At 48.2% G+C, this 17102-nt stretch overlaps 1 protein-coding gene across 1 annotated transcript; it reads left to right on the forward strand.

The window, feature by feature from the left end:
- The first annotated feature begins 1775 nt into the window (after positions 1–1775).
- On the forward strand, positions 1776–14884 carry IL2RB (interleukin 2 receptor subunit beta). The gene is made up of 10 exons (XM_076328730.1): positions 1776–1854; positions 3132–3229; positions 3548–3674; positions 4759–4864; positions 6043–6151; positions 7149–7297; positions 7718–7889; positions 9708–9804; positions 11629–11713; positions 13086–14884. The coding sequence occupies exons 2-10, from the start codon at positions 3148–3150 to the stop codon at positions 13911–13913; spliced, it is 1755 nt and encodes a 584-aa protein (XP_076184845.1). The 5' UTR covers positions 1776–1854; positions 3132–3147; the 3' UTR covers positions 13914–14884.
- Positions 14885–17102: the final 2218 nt, after the last annotated feature.

Genomic DNA, 17102 nt, shown 5'->3' on the forward strand with positions numbered 1-17102 from the left:
CATGTCGTGTGTGGTGAGGAAAGAGGTGTTGCACTCCAGACCACTGGCTAAGTGAGTGCTTGATGCTGGATTAACTGCAATGCTCTCCCAGAAATGGCCATGAGGATCAACTGTTGCAACCTCCTTCAAAATTGCTCCACCCATGCCTTCAAATCACTGTTTTGCTCCAACACTATTTCTTTTTGAGGTCTAATATCTTCTGAGATCCAGCCTCTGGGCTGGGCTGCCTGTGACTAAAAGCTCACCCTCCTCCCACACCCTTTTTCCACTACCTGAAAGCAAGATCCCTTTGTTGTTAAAGGAGGCCTCATCCTCCAGGTTTATAGAGTCCTCAAAAGGGAACTGTCTGGAGACTTGAGATTAGCCTCTGGCAACTTTTGGTCAGCAAAACCTGCTCGCCGGACCTGAGCTTGGGCCTTGAGCTGCTCTAGGAGAGAAAGGTGAGGAGCACAGAGTGTGGTGACCAGTGTGTGTATAAAAGGAGATTCTCATCAACTGGCCCCACACCAGCGGCCATCTTCACGCAGCCCAGCCCAGACAGGAAATGTGATGTGCTGCACTTCAGAGAATTGTATCTGTGTATGGAAAAAGAGAGGTGTGCGGGGACACGTATGCATGTGCGTGCCTATCTGTGAACCGGGCAACCATCAGGCTGTGGATTTGCGTTTGTGCATCTCTCTTAGCTTGGGAGGCAAGGGCAATGTGTGCTGGGGAAGACATCTGCTTGTGGCAAAAGGATCTTCTAAAACTAAACGTTCCTGGCAAGGCCTGTGAGGGGTTATCCATCTGCAAAGGTGAGGGCACGTTAAGCTTTGGAAGAAGGTGGACATAATTTTTTGCATCCCTTCTGGCCTGTTGAATGGACAAGCCACGCCAAACAGGCACTGCAGCTACTGCAGGGCAGTGTTGCCTGTCTGGACTAGCTGCAAGGCTCAAGTCAGAGGGTATGATTCTTCTTTCTGTGGAGCGAGATGGGTGCTTGGCTGCGTAGGGAGGCCGCAGGATGGGTGTTTCTGTGGTGTCACACTGCCTGCAAGACTGAGGGTTGTGCCTCAAGCTTGCTCACACTCAACACTGCCCTTGTTCCACTCCCGCTCTGACCCAGGATGGATCCTCTGAAACTGGGGCACTGGTGGGGAGGCTGGTTTCGTTCTGGTGTTGCTTAGGTCAATGACTTGAGCTATTTTTCACAAAGTGGTCCATGGTATTTCTACTGCAGATTGACTCCTATCACTGGTTTCAGAGTGATCTGTGCACGTGTGCAGACCCTGAGAGCGATATGAGTGGTCTGTCTGGGTGTCTGAAAGAGGAAGCTATGGGTCTCTTGCCTGTGTCCCAAGAGGACAGGTCCTTCTCTCTCTCTCTTTTGCTTCCCAGCAATAGTTACAAACTGGTCCCAGTATATCTGAGCACTGCAAGCTAACACCTGATCCCTCCACCCTTGTTTCTGCACCTATTGCTTTACCAGCAGGAAGTAGGACGTGGTTTGGGGCTTTTTATTCTCGGCCTCGCTAGCCTTTTCGATACTTCAGGGCCTCGTCTCAGTCTGACAAGGCAAGCAAGCGGCAGCTTCCTGTGCAAAGGTGAGAGGGAGAAGACAGAGAGAGACCGCGCACATAGGAGAGGAACGGCTCCGCAGCAGAACTGCCGGGCTGGAGGCACCTCTGTCACTCTAGCAGCGATGGCGGATGTCTGGACATGCACTGAACTAGGATATCTCTCTCCATCCCTCTCCCTTTCTTCCCTCCCCATTCCTCTCACTGTTTGACGTCCAGCACCTGCTTCCATCCAACCTCGCGACCTGGTCCTCGGGGACTCCCTTCGTCTGGACTGCCGGGTGCCTGGAGCTGGAAGGTAAAGGGGGCAATGCCAGCTCTCTCCCACATGGGGGTGGCTGATCTGAAAAGTGTCTTGGAAGGAGTTTCGGTCTGACAAACTGAATCTCGCCGTTGGGGAGGACTGAGCATGTATTTATCTCTCTGTCTCTCCACAGTCCTCGCAAATCATACCCCACATCTCACAACCACACCACTTTCTTTCTTCCTCTCTCTTTCTCTCCCCTTTGTCTGTTAATGCGTTGTCGTTATGTTTTTCTTCCTCTGAACCTAATCTTTTATCACAATGGGAATTGATATTATGCCTCATGCCAGCCCTTTATAAACCCTCTCTTCCCACTCCCCTGGCAGTCCCAGCAGGGTCCAGCAGGACCCTGTCTTGCTCAGCTCTGCCTGGGCTCCAGGCTTACTGAGAGGTGAGGGTGGTCCCTTCTCCTGTGGGCAGAGGCAGAACTCGAGTGGGTGTCCAGGTGGATGGGGAGAGGGGCAGGATTGGATGAGAAGCCCATAAGCGCAGTCTGTCTAATATGGAGCATGGCTGTACAGGCTTTGCAAGACAAGGAGTCTCCCTGGGTGCCATGGGTGCATGAGGGGTGCTGCAGAGTTTCCTAATTACAAAGCCCAAATTTTCTGCTACACCTAAAAGCATGGCTCCTTCCAAGATAGTGCAGGGTCTACTTGGCAAGGATGGTGCATGGTTTGTGCGTGACTATGTAATATTTTGTGACACGGTAAAGCCTTAACTTTCCAGAACTTGGTAAACTCCTTCTTCGCCTTGATTTCTTCCGCTGTCACAAACAAGCCATTCAAAATCTACCTCCTAAGCCATGAGCTTTGCAGCTAACTTTTGTCAGTTGCAGCCAGAGACCCCTCTTACTCAGCAAGCATCTAGTTATTTCAGCCCTAAGGCTTACCAAAAAAAGAAGCTCTTCAAAGCACAAGCCATGCGCAACCAAGGCAGCACTCTCTACCTGAGTCAGCAAGCAGCCTGAAACAACACACACGGACTGCTGTGTACTCACACACACATTTCCAGAAGGCATTACTCTTGCAAACAGCCTATCTGTGCTGCACTGCAAACGGTTTCAGTGCTGAGCAAAGCACCCAAGGCAGGAAAACAATGAGGTGCTGAGGGAAAAGCACAGACTCCGAAGTGGAAGGGGTATGAATTTCTGAGCCTGCAATATTGGCACTGGCTTTGAGCCCTGCCCTAGGACAGTGGTTGCCTGCTGTGAGATGACGTCTTCCTAATTTGCATTGCTGAGCTACGCTGGGGGGGCATCTTCTCTCTTTCAGTGTGTCACCAGTACAGATGAAGCCCTCTTTGCTGCTTCTGTGTCACCTCTGGCTGTTCAGCCTCACGCCTCTCTCGCTGGGTTCAGACTCTCCACAAGGTGAGAAGTGATTCCCCTTCACCCGTGCCACCTGGGTGGGCAGGGAGGGGGGTCAGCCGGAGGAGTGTGTGTGCCATGGTGTGTTGCTGTGCAATGCTCGTGTTGTGACATACAGCCAGAGGAGACTGCAATAGTTAAAAGTCTCTTATGAGCATATCAACCTCCAAGGATGTAGAGAAGTGAGTGGCTCTGCCTTTCTTACTTGGAGACAGTTTTCCAGCAGAGGAGTCAGTCTGTAGTTTGGGATGGGGCGATGGTTAATGCCAAACATCATTGCTAATTCAGCCACGTTGTTGTCCATCTCTTCTCTGCTGGCAGGCGCCTCCAGCCTAACTTGTTGGTATGACTCGCGGGCAGCTCTCTTCTGCGACTGGAACCCAGGCAGGGACCTGGTTGAAGCACCATGTCAGCTGGAGATTTTATCGAAGTTAGCTTTTTGTGACAGGTGGGTGACTGGAGAGGCTGATGAAAACCAATGCTTTGAATGAAAAGTGTCCTGAAAAGTTTACTACTTAACAAAAATGTAGGCTCCCGCTCCTCAGACCACGTGTAGTGGAGTCACAGAGCCGAGGTGCTTTGTCTTGAACTCTGTCTCTAACCCCACGTGGGCTGAGATGCTGGGCACTGCTCAGTGTTTGTCATCTGACAGTCCCAAACTGTCTAGCACAGCCCATCTTCCAGCTCCATAGCTCTGTCTGTGCTTCATTTTCAAAAAAATCCCTCTTCCTTGGTAGCCACCCTCTGGACTGAAAGGCATTTTCAATGTAAAAGGATGATGTATAGAGGTGGGGGTGGAGGAGGGTGTAATTAAAGTTGTACAGGGGCCATTTGCCCATCACCAGGATGAGCTGGGATGTTGCACCCTGAGTAACAATAAATGAAGGAAAATATTGTTCACCTTATCTTCCCTGGCCCTTTCATCTCTCTCAGTTCATGATGTTTTCCTCTCCCACACTTCTCCCTGGGGGTGGGTGTGTGTCCAGCCACACTTGTCAGAGCAGAAGAGAGGTCATGGCGTAGTGCTGCCAAGTGTGACGTACGGTCCTGTCTGACTGGGACGTGACCTGGTTCAGAAAATACATCTCACTCAGTATCTGAGACCCTACAGGACTGTCAGTGGCTTGAAGGAGACCTGCAAGCCCTAGAGGGGCTGAAACAGGCACCTGTCTTCCAGGGCCATGTTAGCACAGTTGTGGGCAGCAGGTGTGTTTGGGCTCTGCATGCCCTCTGATATCAACAGAAAGCAGAGAAGGTAAGCAAGAGGGTTTTGTGAAGACTTGGAAACTGGAAACCTACTCTCATCTTTGGCTTGAAATAACTGGGATGCATTGACTCTCCATGTGCCAGCACATAAAATTTGTCTGTGTGATGCAGTGGGGAGAGAAAGTGGGATTACATCCTTGCTATAACCTGTTCAGTAAATATGGTAAGATGCAAAATGCTTTGAAAGGCCTTTAGCGTTACATAAAGTTTGACTAAATACAAAACAGCCTCCCCAGCTCACTGGAGTTCTCTTGCTTAAAACCCAGGTTATTTCCCTTACCTGAAAAATTCAAGGAGCACTGTGAATTACCCAAGGCGGAACACATGACAGGACTGAGAAGATGCATCAAGACCTTCAGCAAAAACAGTAATGTGAGTAATTCATCTGGGATGTCCTGGCTAATGACAAGGTGGAAAGGATTTGTATGTGGATTTTGGGTATATAAATGGTGTGACACCCAGGAGCAGTATAGAAAGCCCAAACCTAATCCCTGACTCCAGTTCTGCGGTTGGGCTTGAAGTTTTTTGTTGTTGATAATGCATCACCCTCGTGGGTTCCCCTGCTGGGAAGATTGGCTTCATTGTGAGCTGGGCCATGCTGTCCTGACACATACAGAAGAGTTGCAGGACAGACAGATCACATGCAGTGTCCCATGTCTCAATTACCTGGGTCTGGCCCTAATCCCTTTCTCTGTGGAGGGATGAACATCACCACCAGCTCTGAGGTCACCTCTTGACCCCATTTGCCTTGAAAAGGTCAGTACCCTTTTCCAGATCACTAGCTACTGTGAAGCCTGGTTAGATGTGTCAAATGCAAGACGCAACAGCAACACATCACTGGAGCTAATGGTGATGCAAATCCTCTAGCTATTATTCTTTATTTAAATCAGTCTTTTTAAGACTCATTATGTACTTTAGTCATATCCAGAATTACTGTAGTCCTTGTGTTTTCAGAAAAAAACCCACCCAAATAAGAGCTAGTTCTCTTTACTGATAAAGTCACAACCAGTTCTAATGACAGACAAGCTTTCTTACATTTGCACATGATGTGCAAAGACAAATTGCAGGGTTGGTAAACAGCTCCAAAATCTTTTCTTTCTAATCAAGCTAATTTCCCTATTGCTTATTTAATACTGTATGATGTATGTCACCCTTTAGTATCATTGCATTTCAAGAGTAATATTTAATACTAATGTCAGCTCGATCTTACCAATAAACACAAAATGTTTTCGTAAAAATATTTTTTCTCAATAAATGTCACTCATAGAAAGTAACCTTTTTCCTGCTTAGTCAGCACATACAGCAATCCTAGCGAACTAGCATATCACAATATTTTGTGCCCTTCTCGCCAATGAACAAAAAAAATCCAACTACATCAAGTATAAATCTTTGGTTCCTCACTGACCACTGAGGCTTATGCCTTTCAGCCACAAATATAATCCATATTTATTGTCAAGTATTCCTAAACCTCTTATACATAGGCAATGCTTAGAAATATGAATGCTTATTGATGAGGCTTCAGTGTCACTAATGGTAAATTTTCCTTGCAGACTCAATGCTTCACCACTGCAGACCGTCTTACCATGTCTGTCCATTGCCAGATTGGAGAGAATAGGTCTATACCTGTGCAAATAGAAGATTTCAGTCCACTTGCAAATAGTGAGTAGTCATCTGTCTTGCAGTCTCTGAAGCTTTCCCACGAAATGATAGCTAATTTCTCTTCCCCATCCACCCCTATGCAACACCCATAGCTGACTTTAGACTTGTCTCTTTTCCTTGTCCCCTGCTACTGCTAGCACAGATGAACGACATTGACTCCCGCCACTTGCACCTCTAACGTGCAATGTCATACCAGCCACTTCCTGTCCTGTCCTGTATCTGGGACACTGTTGAATGGGAGAGCTTTGCACTAGGAGTTCTGGCTTCAAACAGGCAATGACAGCTCCGCTGACCTCCTGAAAAATGCATGCTGCAAGAAGGAGGGAAAGTCTTGCTGCTCTTCCCCTGCCCCTCTTACCAGATATGTGCTTCCACCCTCCTTTAAGCCAGCTTTGGCGTGCATCAGCCTTTGCTGAAAGGATTCAACTCACTAATCCAGCAGAAAAGCATCTGCTTGGGTCATGTTTTTCCTGGATGTGTGAGTGTACCTGGCTCAAGGAGAGGTCCAATAGAGCTGCTGCAAGGTGAGGCATAGGAAGGCATGGCTGGAGGGGGTTGGGAAGGATCAGCCCAGACAGACTGTGTAACTCCATCCTCTGTGGCTGTAGCTCTCTGAAAGAGCAGCTGGGAAGCAGCTGTCACCCCAACCATGCTCCTTTCCTGTCTGTACAATTGCCTTGTGGATCACCCCTATAAGATAGGATGCATGGCCACGTGTGATTGATTGCACTGACTGCAGGGGCCACTCTCACAGGCTCACAGGAGGAGCTGCCTTTAACGTAGTCCAGAGACAGCAGGCCTTTTGCCTTCAGTGACAGTGGGGAAGAAGGAGGAACAGAGAGGGGGAACTAACTCACTAACAATCTCACGTGGCGTGGCTGGCTGGAGTCTGCGAGCACAGCCAAGACACCAACCCTGCAGCAATGGGGTTTGCGGTGGAGCCCTGTTATGGACAGACAGTGTGGAGGTATCAGCCCTGCTCCTTCTCTCTTTCCAGTAAAGCTGAGGCCTCCGGGAAATCTTCAGCTGGTTAGCAAAACTGAAAACACCTACAACTTAACATGGACCCTGAATATTTCCTCTCACTATTTGGATGGGGAGCGGGAATACCAAGTGCGGTACCGAACCACGAGTCAGTCCTGGGAGGTGAGTACGGAGTGAGGCACTAGGACCTGTCACCATACGAATCCTGGTCTTCTTTACATCACCCAGGACTTGCTCCTGGGCCCCCCCTCAGGACAAAACCTGTTTTGGTGAAGCTGGAGAGCGGATGACACCTCCCACCCTCTTATCTGTGTCACCTGCTGCCAGTGTTTGGTGATGACAGGGAGGCAGACGGGAATCCTATTTTACTTAGTGTTGTCACAAAGAAATCCAGATAGCTCCAGGACAGACCTGAAAGGGATGAAAAAAGCAAAGCAAAGCAGACTTGTCCTCCACGGTGAACAAGCAGTGCACAAGATGTAGGGATCTGAGACAGGTCCTCTCTGAGGGCCTTGGAAGAGATGGGTACGTGAGGCTGTAAGCCAGGGTGTTGATCATGCTCTAATTTTCCCTTACTCCCAGGAGGCCAGGAACTTCACCATTGTGCAGGACCAGATGTGGGTGGTGTTTGAGAGCCTCTCCCCTGATTTGAAATACGAGGCAGCTGTCCGTGCAAGGCCAAGTGCCTCAAGTACCTGCAAAGGCGTGTGGAGCGACTGGAGTGAGACGACACTGTGGAGGACACATGCTGACCGTAAGGCTCAGAGTCAGGCAGTCTGGCTTGGAGGGGAAAAAGGGGACTCAGGGAAAACAAAGTAAAAGGGCGAAGCAGGCTGAGAAGCTGGAGGAAGATGGGTAGGGAAGATGGTGTTAATCAAAGAGCAATAGAAAGGTCGGAAATGATCTGTCCCTCCTAATCTGTTAGGTCAGGCTGGCTCAACAGGGCTTAAGGGCAAAGACCCCCTGACCCCAAAAGAGCCCCTCTGACTTCCAGAAGCCAGGCAAAATCCACAAGATGTAAATCAAGAGCTGCTTCCCCAGATGTCTGATGTCTGACCTGCAGAAGCAGTGGCCAGGACTGGCATTTTCCCAGGTGCTGTTGTGACCTAGGAACATAAATCCAGCTTTATAAAATGGCCCAGTTCATTGGAATAATTGATCAGTGAAATACAGTGAAACAGAGCACTCAGCTCTTGAACCAAAGGAGACCTGAGCCTAGGAAGCAAAGTCTCACGGAGAATGAGAGAGTCTTACATGCATGTAAGTCCCTTCCAAAAATGTCTGCTGAGACTTGCATCAGTCATTACCATGAACCACAGCACAGAGGACACCTCCAGCCCTGAAAATAGTGCCCTGAGCAAGTCTCTTCAGTGAGTCATTGGCTGTGGTCTCTAATTTCTTTTCCAAAAAATAAGCAGATAGAGGTTATTCCTTCTCATGTCACCCCCACTCTGCCCCTGCTCAGCCCCTCCCTGTTGTGCCTGGTGCTGGTATAAACAGAGGAGCTATGTTTAGAAAGGGCACTGTGTTGCTGTGGCGATCAAATTTTGACAGTGTGTGATGTCAATGAATAGGATACAGCTGCAACCAGTTGTCATAGCAACCAAGACCCAAAGATAACCAGGGTACCAGAGGCAGAGGAGACAAAGTGATCTGAGTAGCATCTCAAGGACAGGCAAAGAAAGAATGTCCTAAAAATGTCTCCTCCTTATTTTATTTTTCTCTGCTCCCTCACAACTACTCCAGAGGAGCTCTGCAGGCCTAGACCAAGGGGTACTAGGGATGGAGGGAGATGGGGGTGGCAGACAGAGGAGACAGGCACCAGAATAGCAAGATGAAGCAAAAGCACACTGAGGAGATGTGTGTGAAAGAGACAGATTAAGAAAGATTTGAGGTAATGCCAGACAAGCCTGAGGAGTGCTGGCAGCGCTGGCAATGTGGGAACTCAGTCTCTTCCTCCTAAACCTACAATCCAAGTACCAAAATCATCATGTGGTGGAAAGCTGTAACCCTCCTAGCCTCCTAAAGCTTCCCTACACCTCTCCAAAGAAAGAAGCCAGCCCCTTGACCTCTAGCTTTCTCCATCCTTGGTCCTCCTGTCTTCTCAAAGACCCATGAACCCCATGACTCTATCTCCCCCACTGACTGATAATGGTTTTTCAAGTGCCCAACCTCACTTATGCTGATTTTAGGCTTCCTTGCTTTCCTTTGCAACAAAACAGACAGGTTGATGGACACTTCAACCAGTAGACTGTGGCACCTCATCTGTGGCAACCCCCAGCTGTGGTGCTGTTATGAACAGGGAGTTCAAGCTGTTCAGCACGAATTATCTATTAAGCCATGCCAAGTAGACTCTGAAACCCATCTCAGCTCAAAGGCATCCTACACAACACAGCAGAACTCATTTATCTGACCTGTATATTATAATTTTATAAAATATTATATATTATATAAAATTATAATAAAGGCCCACTTTGATCAGCTTGAACAGCCATGGAAGGGATGCAGCTCCTCCCTCCAGAATCCTGGCTAAATTTTCACAGCAACTCCCTCGTTCTCTCTCAACTTGCAGAAACATCCCAGCCGGTCTTGCCAGCTTTTATAGTGAGCACTTGCATCTTCGTGATCATTGGGACTGCCTTCCTTATTAACTTACGGACCCTGAAATGGTAAATGAAAATCAAGTTTTCCTCTCTGTTCCTCTCCTGTATGTTGTGTGTCTTCTCAAAACCAGGGTTATTTTTCACTTGGCATTACTCACGATAGAGAGTGACTTAAAAATATGGTTTATAGCCCAACTTTTTGAAGCTGACATTTGTCTGGGGACATATATCGCCACCCAAGATGATGTGGTTTCACCACCGTCATCGTACTGTGCTACGCTCCTGTGACCTGGTGCCGTGCCCTGGCTGAATTAAAAACAGCTGCCTCAGCACTTCTGTTGCCCACGGGTTAGAGTGCTGTCCCCTGGAAGGGATGCACCAAAATTGCCTCTTAAAAAGCAGGTCAGTGGGTTGAGCATTCCCTCAGTAGAGAGGACCAAGCAAGCCTAGATACCGCTACCTTCTCACTTACTTAAACGCTACAGCAAGAGCTCAGACAGGATGTAGTGACATTTGCTCTGTAGGCAAAAATCCTGAGTGAGGAGTACAATTCTTCCTCTCCCTGGTCTGTGCAGTCCTGAAGTGTCTCATCACATGCTGTTAAACATCTACATGATGCTTTAAAGGTCTCTTTGCCAGCACTTCTACCCAAACGCTGCTTTTATTAAGGACTGAAAGTGTCTCACAAGGTTACTCCGTGCAATAATACGGAGAGTGACCTGTCAACATGGCGAGGTTAGAAATGGCCTCATGTTTTCTCATCTCAGGACAGGGACAGAGAAGCAGGGTGCTGATGTTCATGGCAGGGAGCAGGGATAAATGTTCTCAGGGGCTGGGATGGCTTCTCTGCAAGGAAAGAAGGAGAAGCATACTGAAGGAAGATGGATACTGAGAAAGTCATTGGTCACTGTGTTTTACCTTGAATCATAACACAAAGATGAGGAAGTGTTAGCTATATGGCACAGAGAGAGATAAAAAGGCCTCCTTTCTCCACAGAATATAATTAACATGGGGGAATTGGATAGAGGATAATGCTGAGGTAAGATCCAAGGAAGGATTAGACATGCACGAATAAAAATAGCATCTGCAGCGTTGTAAGGTAGTTTATATGCAAGAACTAGAAAATTCTGACGCTTCAGAGCGTACACTGATTGCCTCCAGAGGTCAGGAGGGTCTTTCCTCAGAGCATCCCACAGCAAAGCTTCAGCAAAGAGCTGACAGGATCAGCCAACATCTCTGAGGGACTGAGGAGCAGATTAGATTACTTCATGCTGCCTCAGGTTGACAACACACTGGTTCCAATAAAGTAGAGGCCACTGGGTGGACACAAGGCATGCTCAGATGGCTTGCACAGCCAGCGTGTCCTAGCTATACCATGCAGTGTTCTGCTAACAGGACAGACAGTGGTGGCACAGCTTTGCCGGTGATGGTCCCATTCAGGTTATGTGGTTCTCTGAGTCACTGTGGTGACAGTAAAGCAAAGAGGGGGCAACTCACAGCAGCTGGACCTTGGAAACAAGGGAGACCTTCCTAGCTTGTCATCAGGGCAGGAAGGGAGGGGGGCAGGTGGAGAGGTTAAGGTGACCAGCCAAGACAGGGAAGAAACCAGTGAACTGTTGGTTGGTTGTGCTTCCCCAGGGAAAAGGATGAGGGGAGTGTATTTTCCAATGCCAGGCCTAATTGCCTCATCTCCATATCTCTCATCCCCCAGCTACTGCATTTCAGGCCACTCAAGAGCAAGGCCAGCCCTCAGGCTTGTTCTTACTTTACCTCTCCCCATGCCAGGGTAGTACCCATGAGCTGCGATGCTCTCTCCTACCCCCACCACAGTGCCAGATCGGTCAGGATCAGGCCCTGCTTCATTCCTCCTTCTCATTTTCTTTTCTCAAGGTTTAAGAAGATCCTGAAGATTCACATCCCAGACCCCGAGAAGTTCTTTCCCCCACTCGTTTCAGTTCACGGAGGTGACATTCAGGTATGGGACTGGGGACAGAGCCAAGTGGTTATGAGGGAGAAATAAGGGAAGCTGCACATGCCCAGGACAGACACCCAGTTGTTGGACCTACATGTGCACACACGACACATGTGCCTGTAGCACCAGCTGCCGGGTTCTCCCCTCAAATTTTATTTTCTGACCTTCTAAAACTTGACACTCGGCTGAGGCATCTCTAATTACAGAACCGAGAAACGGCAAACCACACAAACCTCAGCACTCTGCTCCGCTGACGGGGAGCCTGAGAGAAAACAAGGGACCTGTGAGAGGGAGCTTGGCCTCTCAGATCCCCTGGCATCCCACTTCGGTCCCTCCCTGCCTGCCCTAGGCTGCCCAGCTCTTCCCCAGATTTCCTGCTGTGATCCCCTCCTCCTGGCTGTGAGCCTTTCCTCTGCTCCTAATGTGAATTGCCATCACGCTGAATGGCACTTAGCTGTTTTCTGCATTCTTGTTGTCTCTTTCCCTTCTTTCTCCACCCCCACTTTCTCCCTTCCCCTAATCCCTCCATGAGTATGGGCAGCTGCAGGAAGACAATTATTCTGTGCAGTATTAAAGGGAGTGTCAGATGCAAGAGGTGGGAGGTGATCCCAAGGGGCATCTCACTTTAAGAAGAGTGGAAACAAACTGCAGAGGGTCCAGAGGACAGCAAAGCTTTGGAAAAGCCCAAGTGCAAAAAGCCTTAGAAAGCTTAAACTACAGGGGACGAGTGCAGAGTGGGGGGGGGGGCGGGGGCGTGCAGCAGGCACTGAAGACACTTTCTCAGTGCAGAAAGAACTAGAAAAATTGGCTTTACTGGCCACAAAGGCAATGAAGTTAGATGTTATCAAAACCAGTTTATTTTTAAGGATAATGATGCACTGCAGGATGTCACTCACGGTGAATGTGGAAATCTAGGCATAAGGGGCCTGGAAGAGCACTTTAGACAAGAAATCTGCATAGGGCCATGTAGATGTATCAGAAGCTGGTTCAGCACCTAGGAACAGATTGCATGAGATGCATCCCAGTACTGCTTTTCATGTTTCCACCTTCACTTCATCTTATGGTCTTGTAATTTTTTTTCTTCCTTTCGCTTTAATCCTCCATCCTTCATTCCCCCCCTTCCAGAAATCTCGAAACATAGGCTTGCAAGATCTGCTCTTGATTTCAAAGTGACAGAAAGATATACTTTATCTGAAAATCCTACAGATGAGACATCATGAATGTGAATTTCCCTCTTCACCACCTCTGGCAACTCTTGCTTGGACAGAGAAAAGGTCACTTGATTGCTGTAGGCGCTCAGAAGAAATCTTTGGTTCCTCACTGAGTGTTATACTTTGGGCGTAACAGTCTCTCTCCTGTGTTTCTTCCCCATCAGAAATGGCTCTCCTCCCCGTTCTCCACATCTTCCTACTGTGTGAACAGCACAACCCCAGAGATCTCCATGCTCGAGGTGATGCAGAAGAATGACCAGGAATCCCAGTTTCTACTTTCCAAGGGAACCCTGACTCCTGATCCTCCCTTAGAAACCAGTGGGCACTCTGTATCCAGCTGCTTCACCAACCAAGGCTACTTCTTCTTCCACCTTCCCAACTCCTTTGAGATCGAGCCCTGTCAGGTCTACTTCACCTATGAGCCTTTCACCCAGGAGGGCAGTGGCAGTGAGGATGGCGAGTCTTACCATGCTCTCCCCTACCCAGACCTCTGCACAGTGGCAGAGGACATGCCTGTGTTGTCCCACAACTTCTTTCACTGTATCAAGGCAACCCAGGGCTTCCAAAACAGCTCCTTCATGGAAGAGACAGAAGGTGAAGCCCAGCAGGCCATGGCTATTTCTGGGGCTCTTCAGTCAAGTGAAGGCATCCCACCAACAGCAGTTCTGAAACAGGATGAGAAGGTGATGGACAAAGCAGCTTTACAACCTGCTGAGGCCCTGTGCCAGCTGGACACCCACTTTCCTGACCCACCGGATCTGCATGACAGTGATACTATCAATGTAACGGAGGGGAGTGGGAAGGCAGGCCTTCCGATTGACCCCTGTACACCAGCAGCACATGCTACCTCTTCTTTCTCTCAGCCTCCACCTCTAAGGCAAACCCAGGATGAGGATCCATGCAGAACAGCCTTCTCCAGCCAGGTCCCAAACACTGGTGCCTACCTTTCTCTGAGGGACCTCCAAAGCCAGTACAGACATTGCTCTGACTAGGATCTGCCTGGAGGAAACCCACAGGTGGGAAAGGCCGCCTCTGCAGGGAAGGCTAGATGGACAGTTTTTCTATTCAGGACATGAACATGACTTCAGCATCAAACCCATCGGGACTGTTCTTTAATGAGGCTGGAGAACACTCTAGAGGGCTACAAAACCAGAAAACAGATAGGATGGACAAGGTGTAAATTCATGGATGGCTACATGGGTAGCACTAGTTCCCAAGGTAAAGCGTTAGTGAAACAGACCACTGGAAATGAGAGGACATTTTGCATGGATAACTGGGCTAGTGGACAGTAAAGCAACACATGGAGAATGATAAAGGCACATTGAAGCTGTTCAGTGGCTACACAGCTAATGGAGATGTAGGAGCCTTATTCTTAGGCATACAGGCCAACAAGGACTCACCTTCATAACTGAACCTGTTTCTCTGTTATTACTGGATCCAATGGCATAGAAACCCCTTCCCACACTGGTCAAGTGCCAACCCGAACCTCGCCAGCTTGTTTTTTCCTTCCCAGCTCCCAGCAGGAGGCTGTGCCAGCAATTCCATGCTCTGCATATTGGTGTAAAATAGCACTCAGCTTTGAGGCTGAGCAGACACATGGTCCATTTGCCTTGTCCCAGCCTAAAAACCTCTAATGGGAGGGAGAAGTGCCTGAAGAGGTGGATATGAGATTTTGTACAAGGGACAATAGCACTGCCGGTCAGTGCTGGGGCCAATGATGAAATGGATGAAGACATCTCCTCCTGACTGACCAAGGGTGTAATTTTTTCTGTGATGTCCCCACTTCAGGTTTTAATCAGAGATTACATTCTGAGCTACTCGGTCCAGCTATAGACTCAAGTCTCTAAGGTCAGCTCAGAGCCAAAACTGTGTCAGCTGTCTAAGCAGTGCAGTGTAAAAGAAAACCCCATTACTGGGTTAAAAATACTGGGGAAATCCCCCCCCCCCTTTCTTTCCCCAGGTCTGATGATGGCAGTAAAAAGAACGCACACAATTTCCCATTCTTGCTGCAATATTTTTCATGAAATCGAAAGCCTCTCTGCCTTGCTGGCAAAATACAGTTATTTGACTACGATAAGCTGATTGCAGAATAGTTCATCCCACATCCTGTATTAGTGGAAAACATTGCAACGGTGCTGCCCATTCCTTCCATTGCTCAAGGGAAACCATTGCCTAATTAGCAGCAAAGATGTGGTGAATGAGCCCAGAAAACTAACCCACGAATCAACACCTTTGCTGAAAAGAAAACCTCAATCCACTCACAAAGAATGGGGATAGCAAAGACTACTTTTTTTTTCTTTTTCCCCTGCATTTGCTGATCTGGGTTGAGAAAAAGCAGCACACCGCAGAAGAAAAGTGGCAAGGCAAAGGAAGACAAGGTGTTCTGGTTACATCCATCCCTGCATTCAATATTATACTGTCTGTCTGCTTTCTTGCCGTATTTCCGGACTATTCAGCAGTGGGAAAATACCAGCCCTGTGCTAGAGATCTTTCTTCTAAGAGTTTTTATATCAAAAAGGTCAAGGATATTGAACTTGTTGGTACTTCTGTCACCCCTGTGAGTATCACCCAGAACTAATTCTTCCCTACCTCTGTCTGTACAAGCGTCAAGACTCCCCTTTGTCCTGGTCCCGCACTGTTACCTGACCTTGCATTGTGCAGCCTGAATGTTATTATGAGTCCCAGATATGGGGTCACCCACTGGCTTGGATTTCACCTCAAAAGAGCTGCTTAAAGGAGTTGAGCCTGCCTGCAGCTGAGAGGCTGGGGGAGCTACACCTCTCATGAGCTTCTTCACCACTTGCATCAAGACATGGACTGTTCTGTTGTCTCCAGGAGACAGCAGATGAAGAAGACCCCACAGCTTCCCAGATAAAGAAGCACAAGGCTTGCCCAGCTGTTTGCTGTACTTTGAGAATCTTCCCAGATAGACTTCAAAAAGAGACACTGAATCCCTTGCCCCTGGTGCACAATTTGCGATCTTACATGGGCCAAGGATCCTAGTTGTACTGATAGCTATCCTGTCCCAATGTAGATCTTCATAAGCTTCTCAATTATTCTTGCTGCTAAGATGAGTATGAAAGAAAAACTTTGCCTCTTTGTAAATAAAAAAATATTAAGGAATCTACATTTTTTTTCTGTCCTTTGGGGTGGGATGAAAGGATTAACAGCTTTTCTAAATAGGAGACTAGGCAAAGCTTTGCTCAGACTAATATACCTTTAGCCCTCCTTCCTACTCCCTTCCCCGAGGGACTCAGCTACCTAAAACAGAAAGCAGAGTTGGAAGTGATCCTGCTGCAAGCCCCTGAGGACCATCCTGCTGGCTCGGTATTTTTCCCCCTCTTGTGAAAATGCTGACAGCTTTCGAGCTGGCAAGCTGTTGGCACTGCATTCACAGCCACGCTGGGTGTGAATGTGTGACACACGGCAGCAGGAAGTGCTCAACATCAGATCTGGTGATAACCGGACTTTTCTTCCAGGAAGGCAAGATCATGTGGTCTCGTATGTGAGTAACCCAGGTTGTGAATACCAAAGGCATAACACTCTCAGTGATACGGGGCCCTTTCTCTGCTGGGTCCCCAAGACCTCTTTGGAAATGTCACATGGGGAGCGGTCCCCTCTCAAGCTGATGTGAACGCACAGTGTGTGGTTCACAAAACCACAGAAAGATGCTACAACGGTGTCCATCAGTACCAGAGGCAAACCAAAGCTGAACGCTAGCATTGCGTGGAAAATACTGAGCTAACAACCACAGACATGAGTCCTCTCTTTATCTTAAGCCCAGAGACAGCAAAGATAGCTGCCATATCTCTCATCTCCCTCTTTCCAAGATACCTTGTTCATAAATAGGCAACATCACTCTCAGCCTCCTCCCACACCCCTTCCTTTTTTTTACTGTGGAGAAGTGGAAAGTAAAGGGTACTTGCAGCAAAGGAATTCCTCTGAAGTCAAATCTGATCAAGGTTTTGGGTCCTTGGTTGATTCAAAAGCCTGCGGTGATAGATGTGGTATGCTTGCTTAGATAGATCAGATTGAGATTCTATATTTTTTGTTCTGCTGAAAACACCAGAGAAGGAAGATGCTTCTTTCCAGGAAAGATGGATACAAAAAGTAAGGTCTCTGGCATCGGGAAATACCCTCAGCTGGGTTCTGACCCACTGCAGCAAGCCCTCATAGCGTAA

The sequence above is a fragment of the Aptenodytes patagonicus genome, chromosome 1 (assembly GCF_965638725.1).
Source record: "Aptenodytes patagonicus chromosome 1, bAptPat1.pri.cur, whole genome shotgun sequence".
NCBI classification, from domain to species: domain Eukaryota; kingdom Metazoa; phylum Chordata; class Aves; order Sphenisciformes; family Spheniscidae; genus Aptenodytes; species Aptenodytes patagonicus.

Coding starts and splice junctions, on each gene's coding strand:
- IL2RB (XM_076328730.1), top strand. CDS start 3,148: ATGAAGCCCTCTTTGCTGCTTCTGTGTCACCTCTGGCTGTTCAGCCTC. Junction 6,152..7,148: donor TTTCAGTCCACTTGCAAATA/GTGAGTAGTCAT, acceptor CTCTCTTTCCAG/TAAAGCTGAGGCCTCCGGGA. Junction 9,805..11,628: donor AACTTACGGACCCTGAAATG/GTAAATGAAAAT, acceptor TCTTTTCTCAAG/GTTTAAGAAGATCCTGAAGA.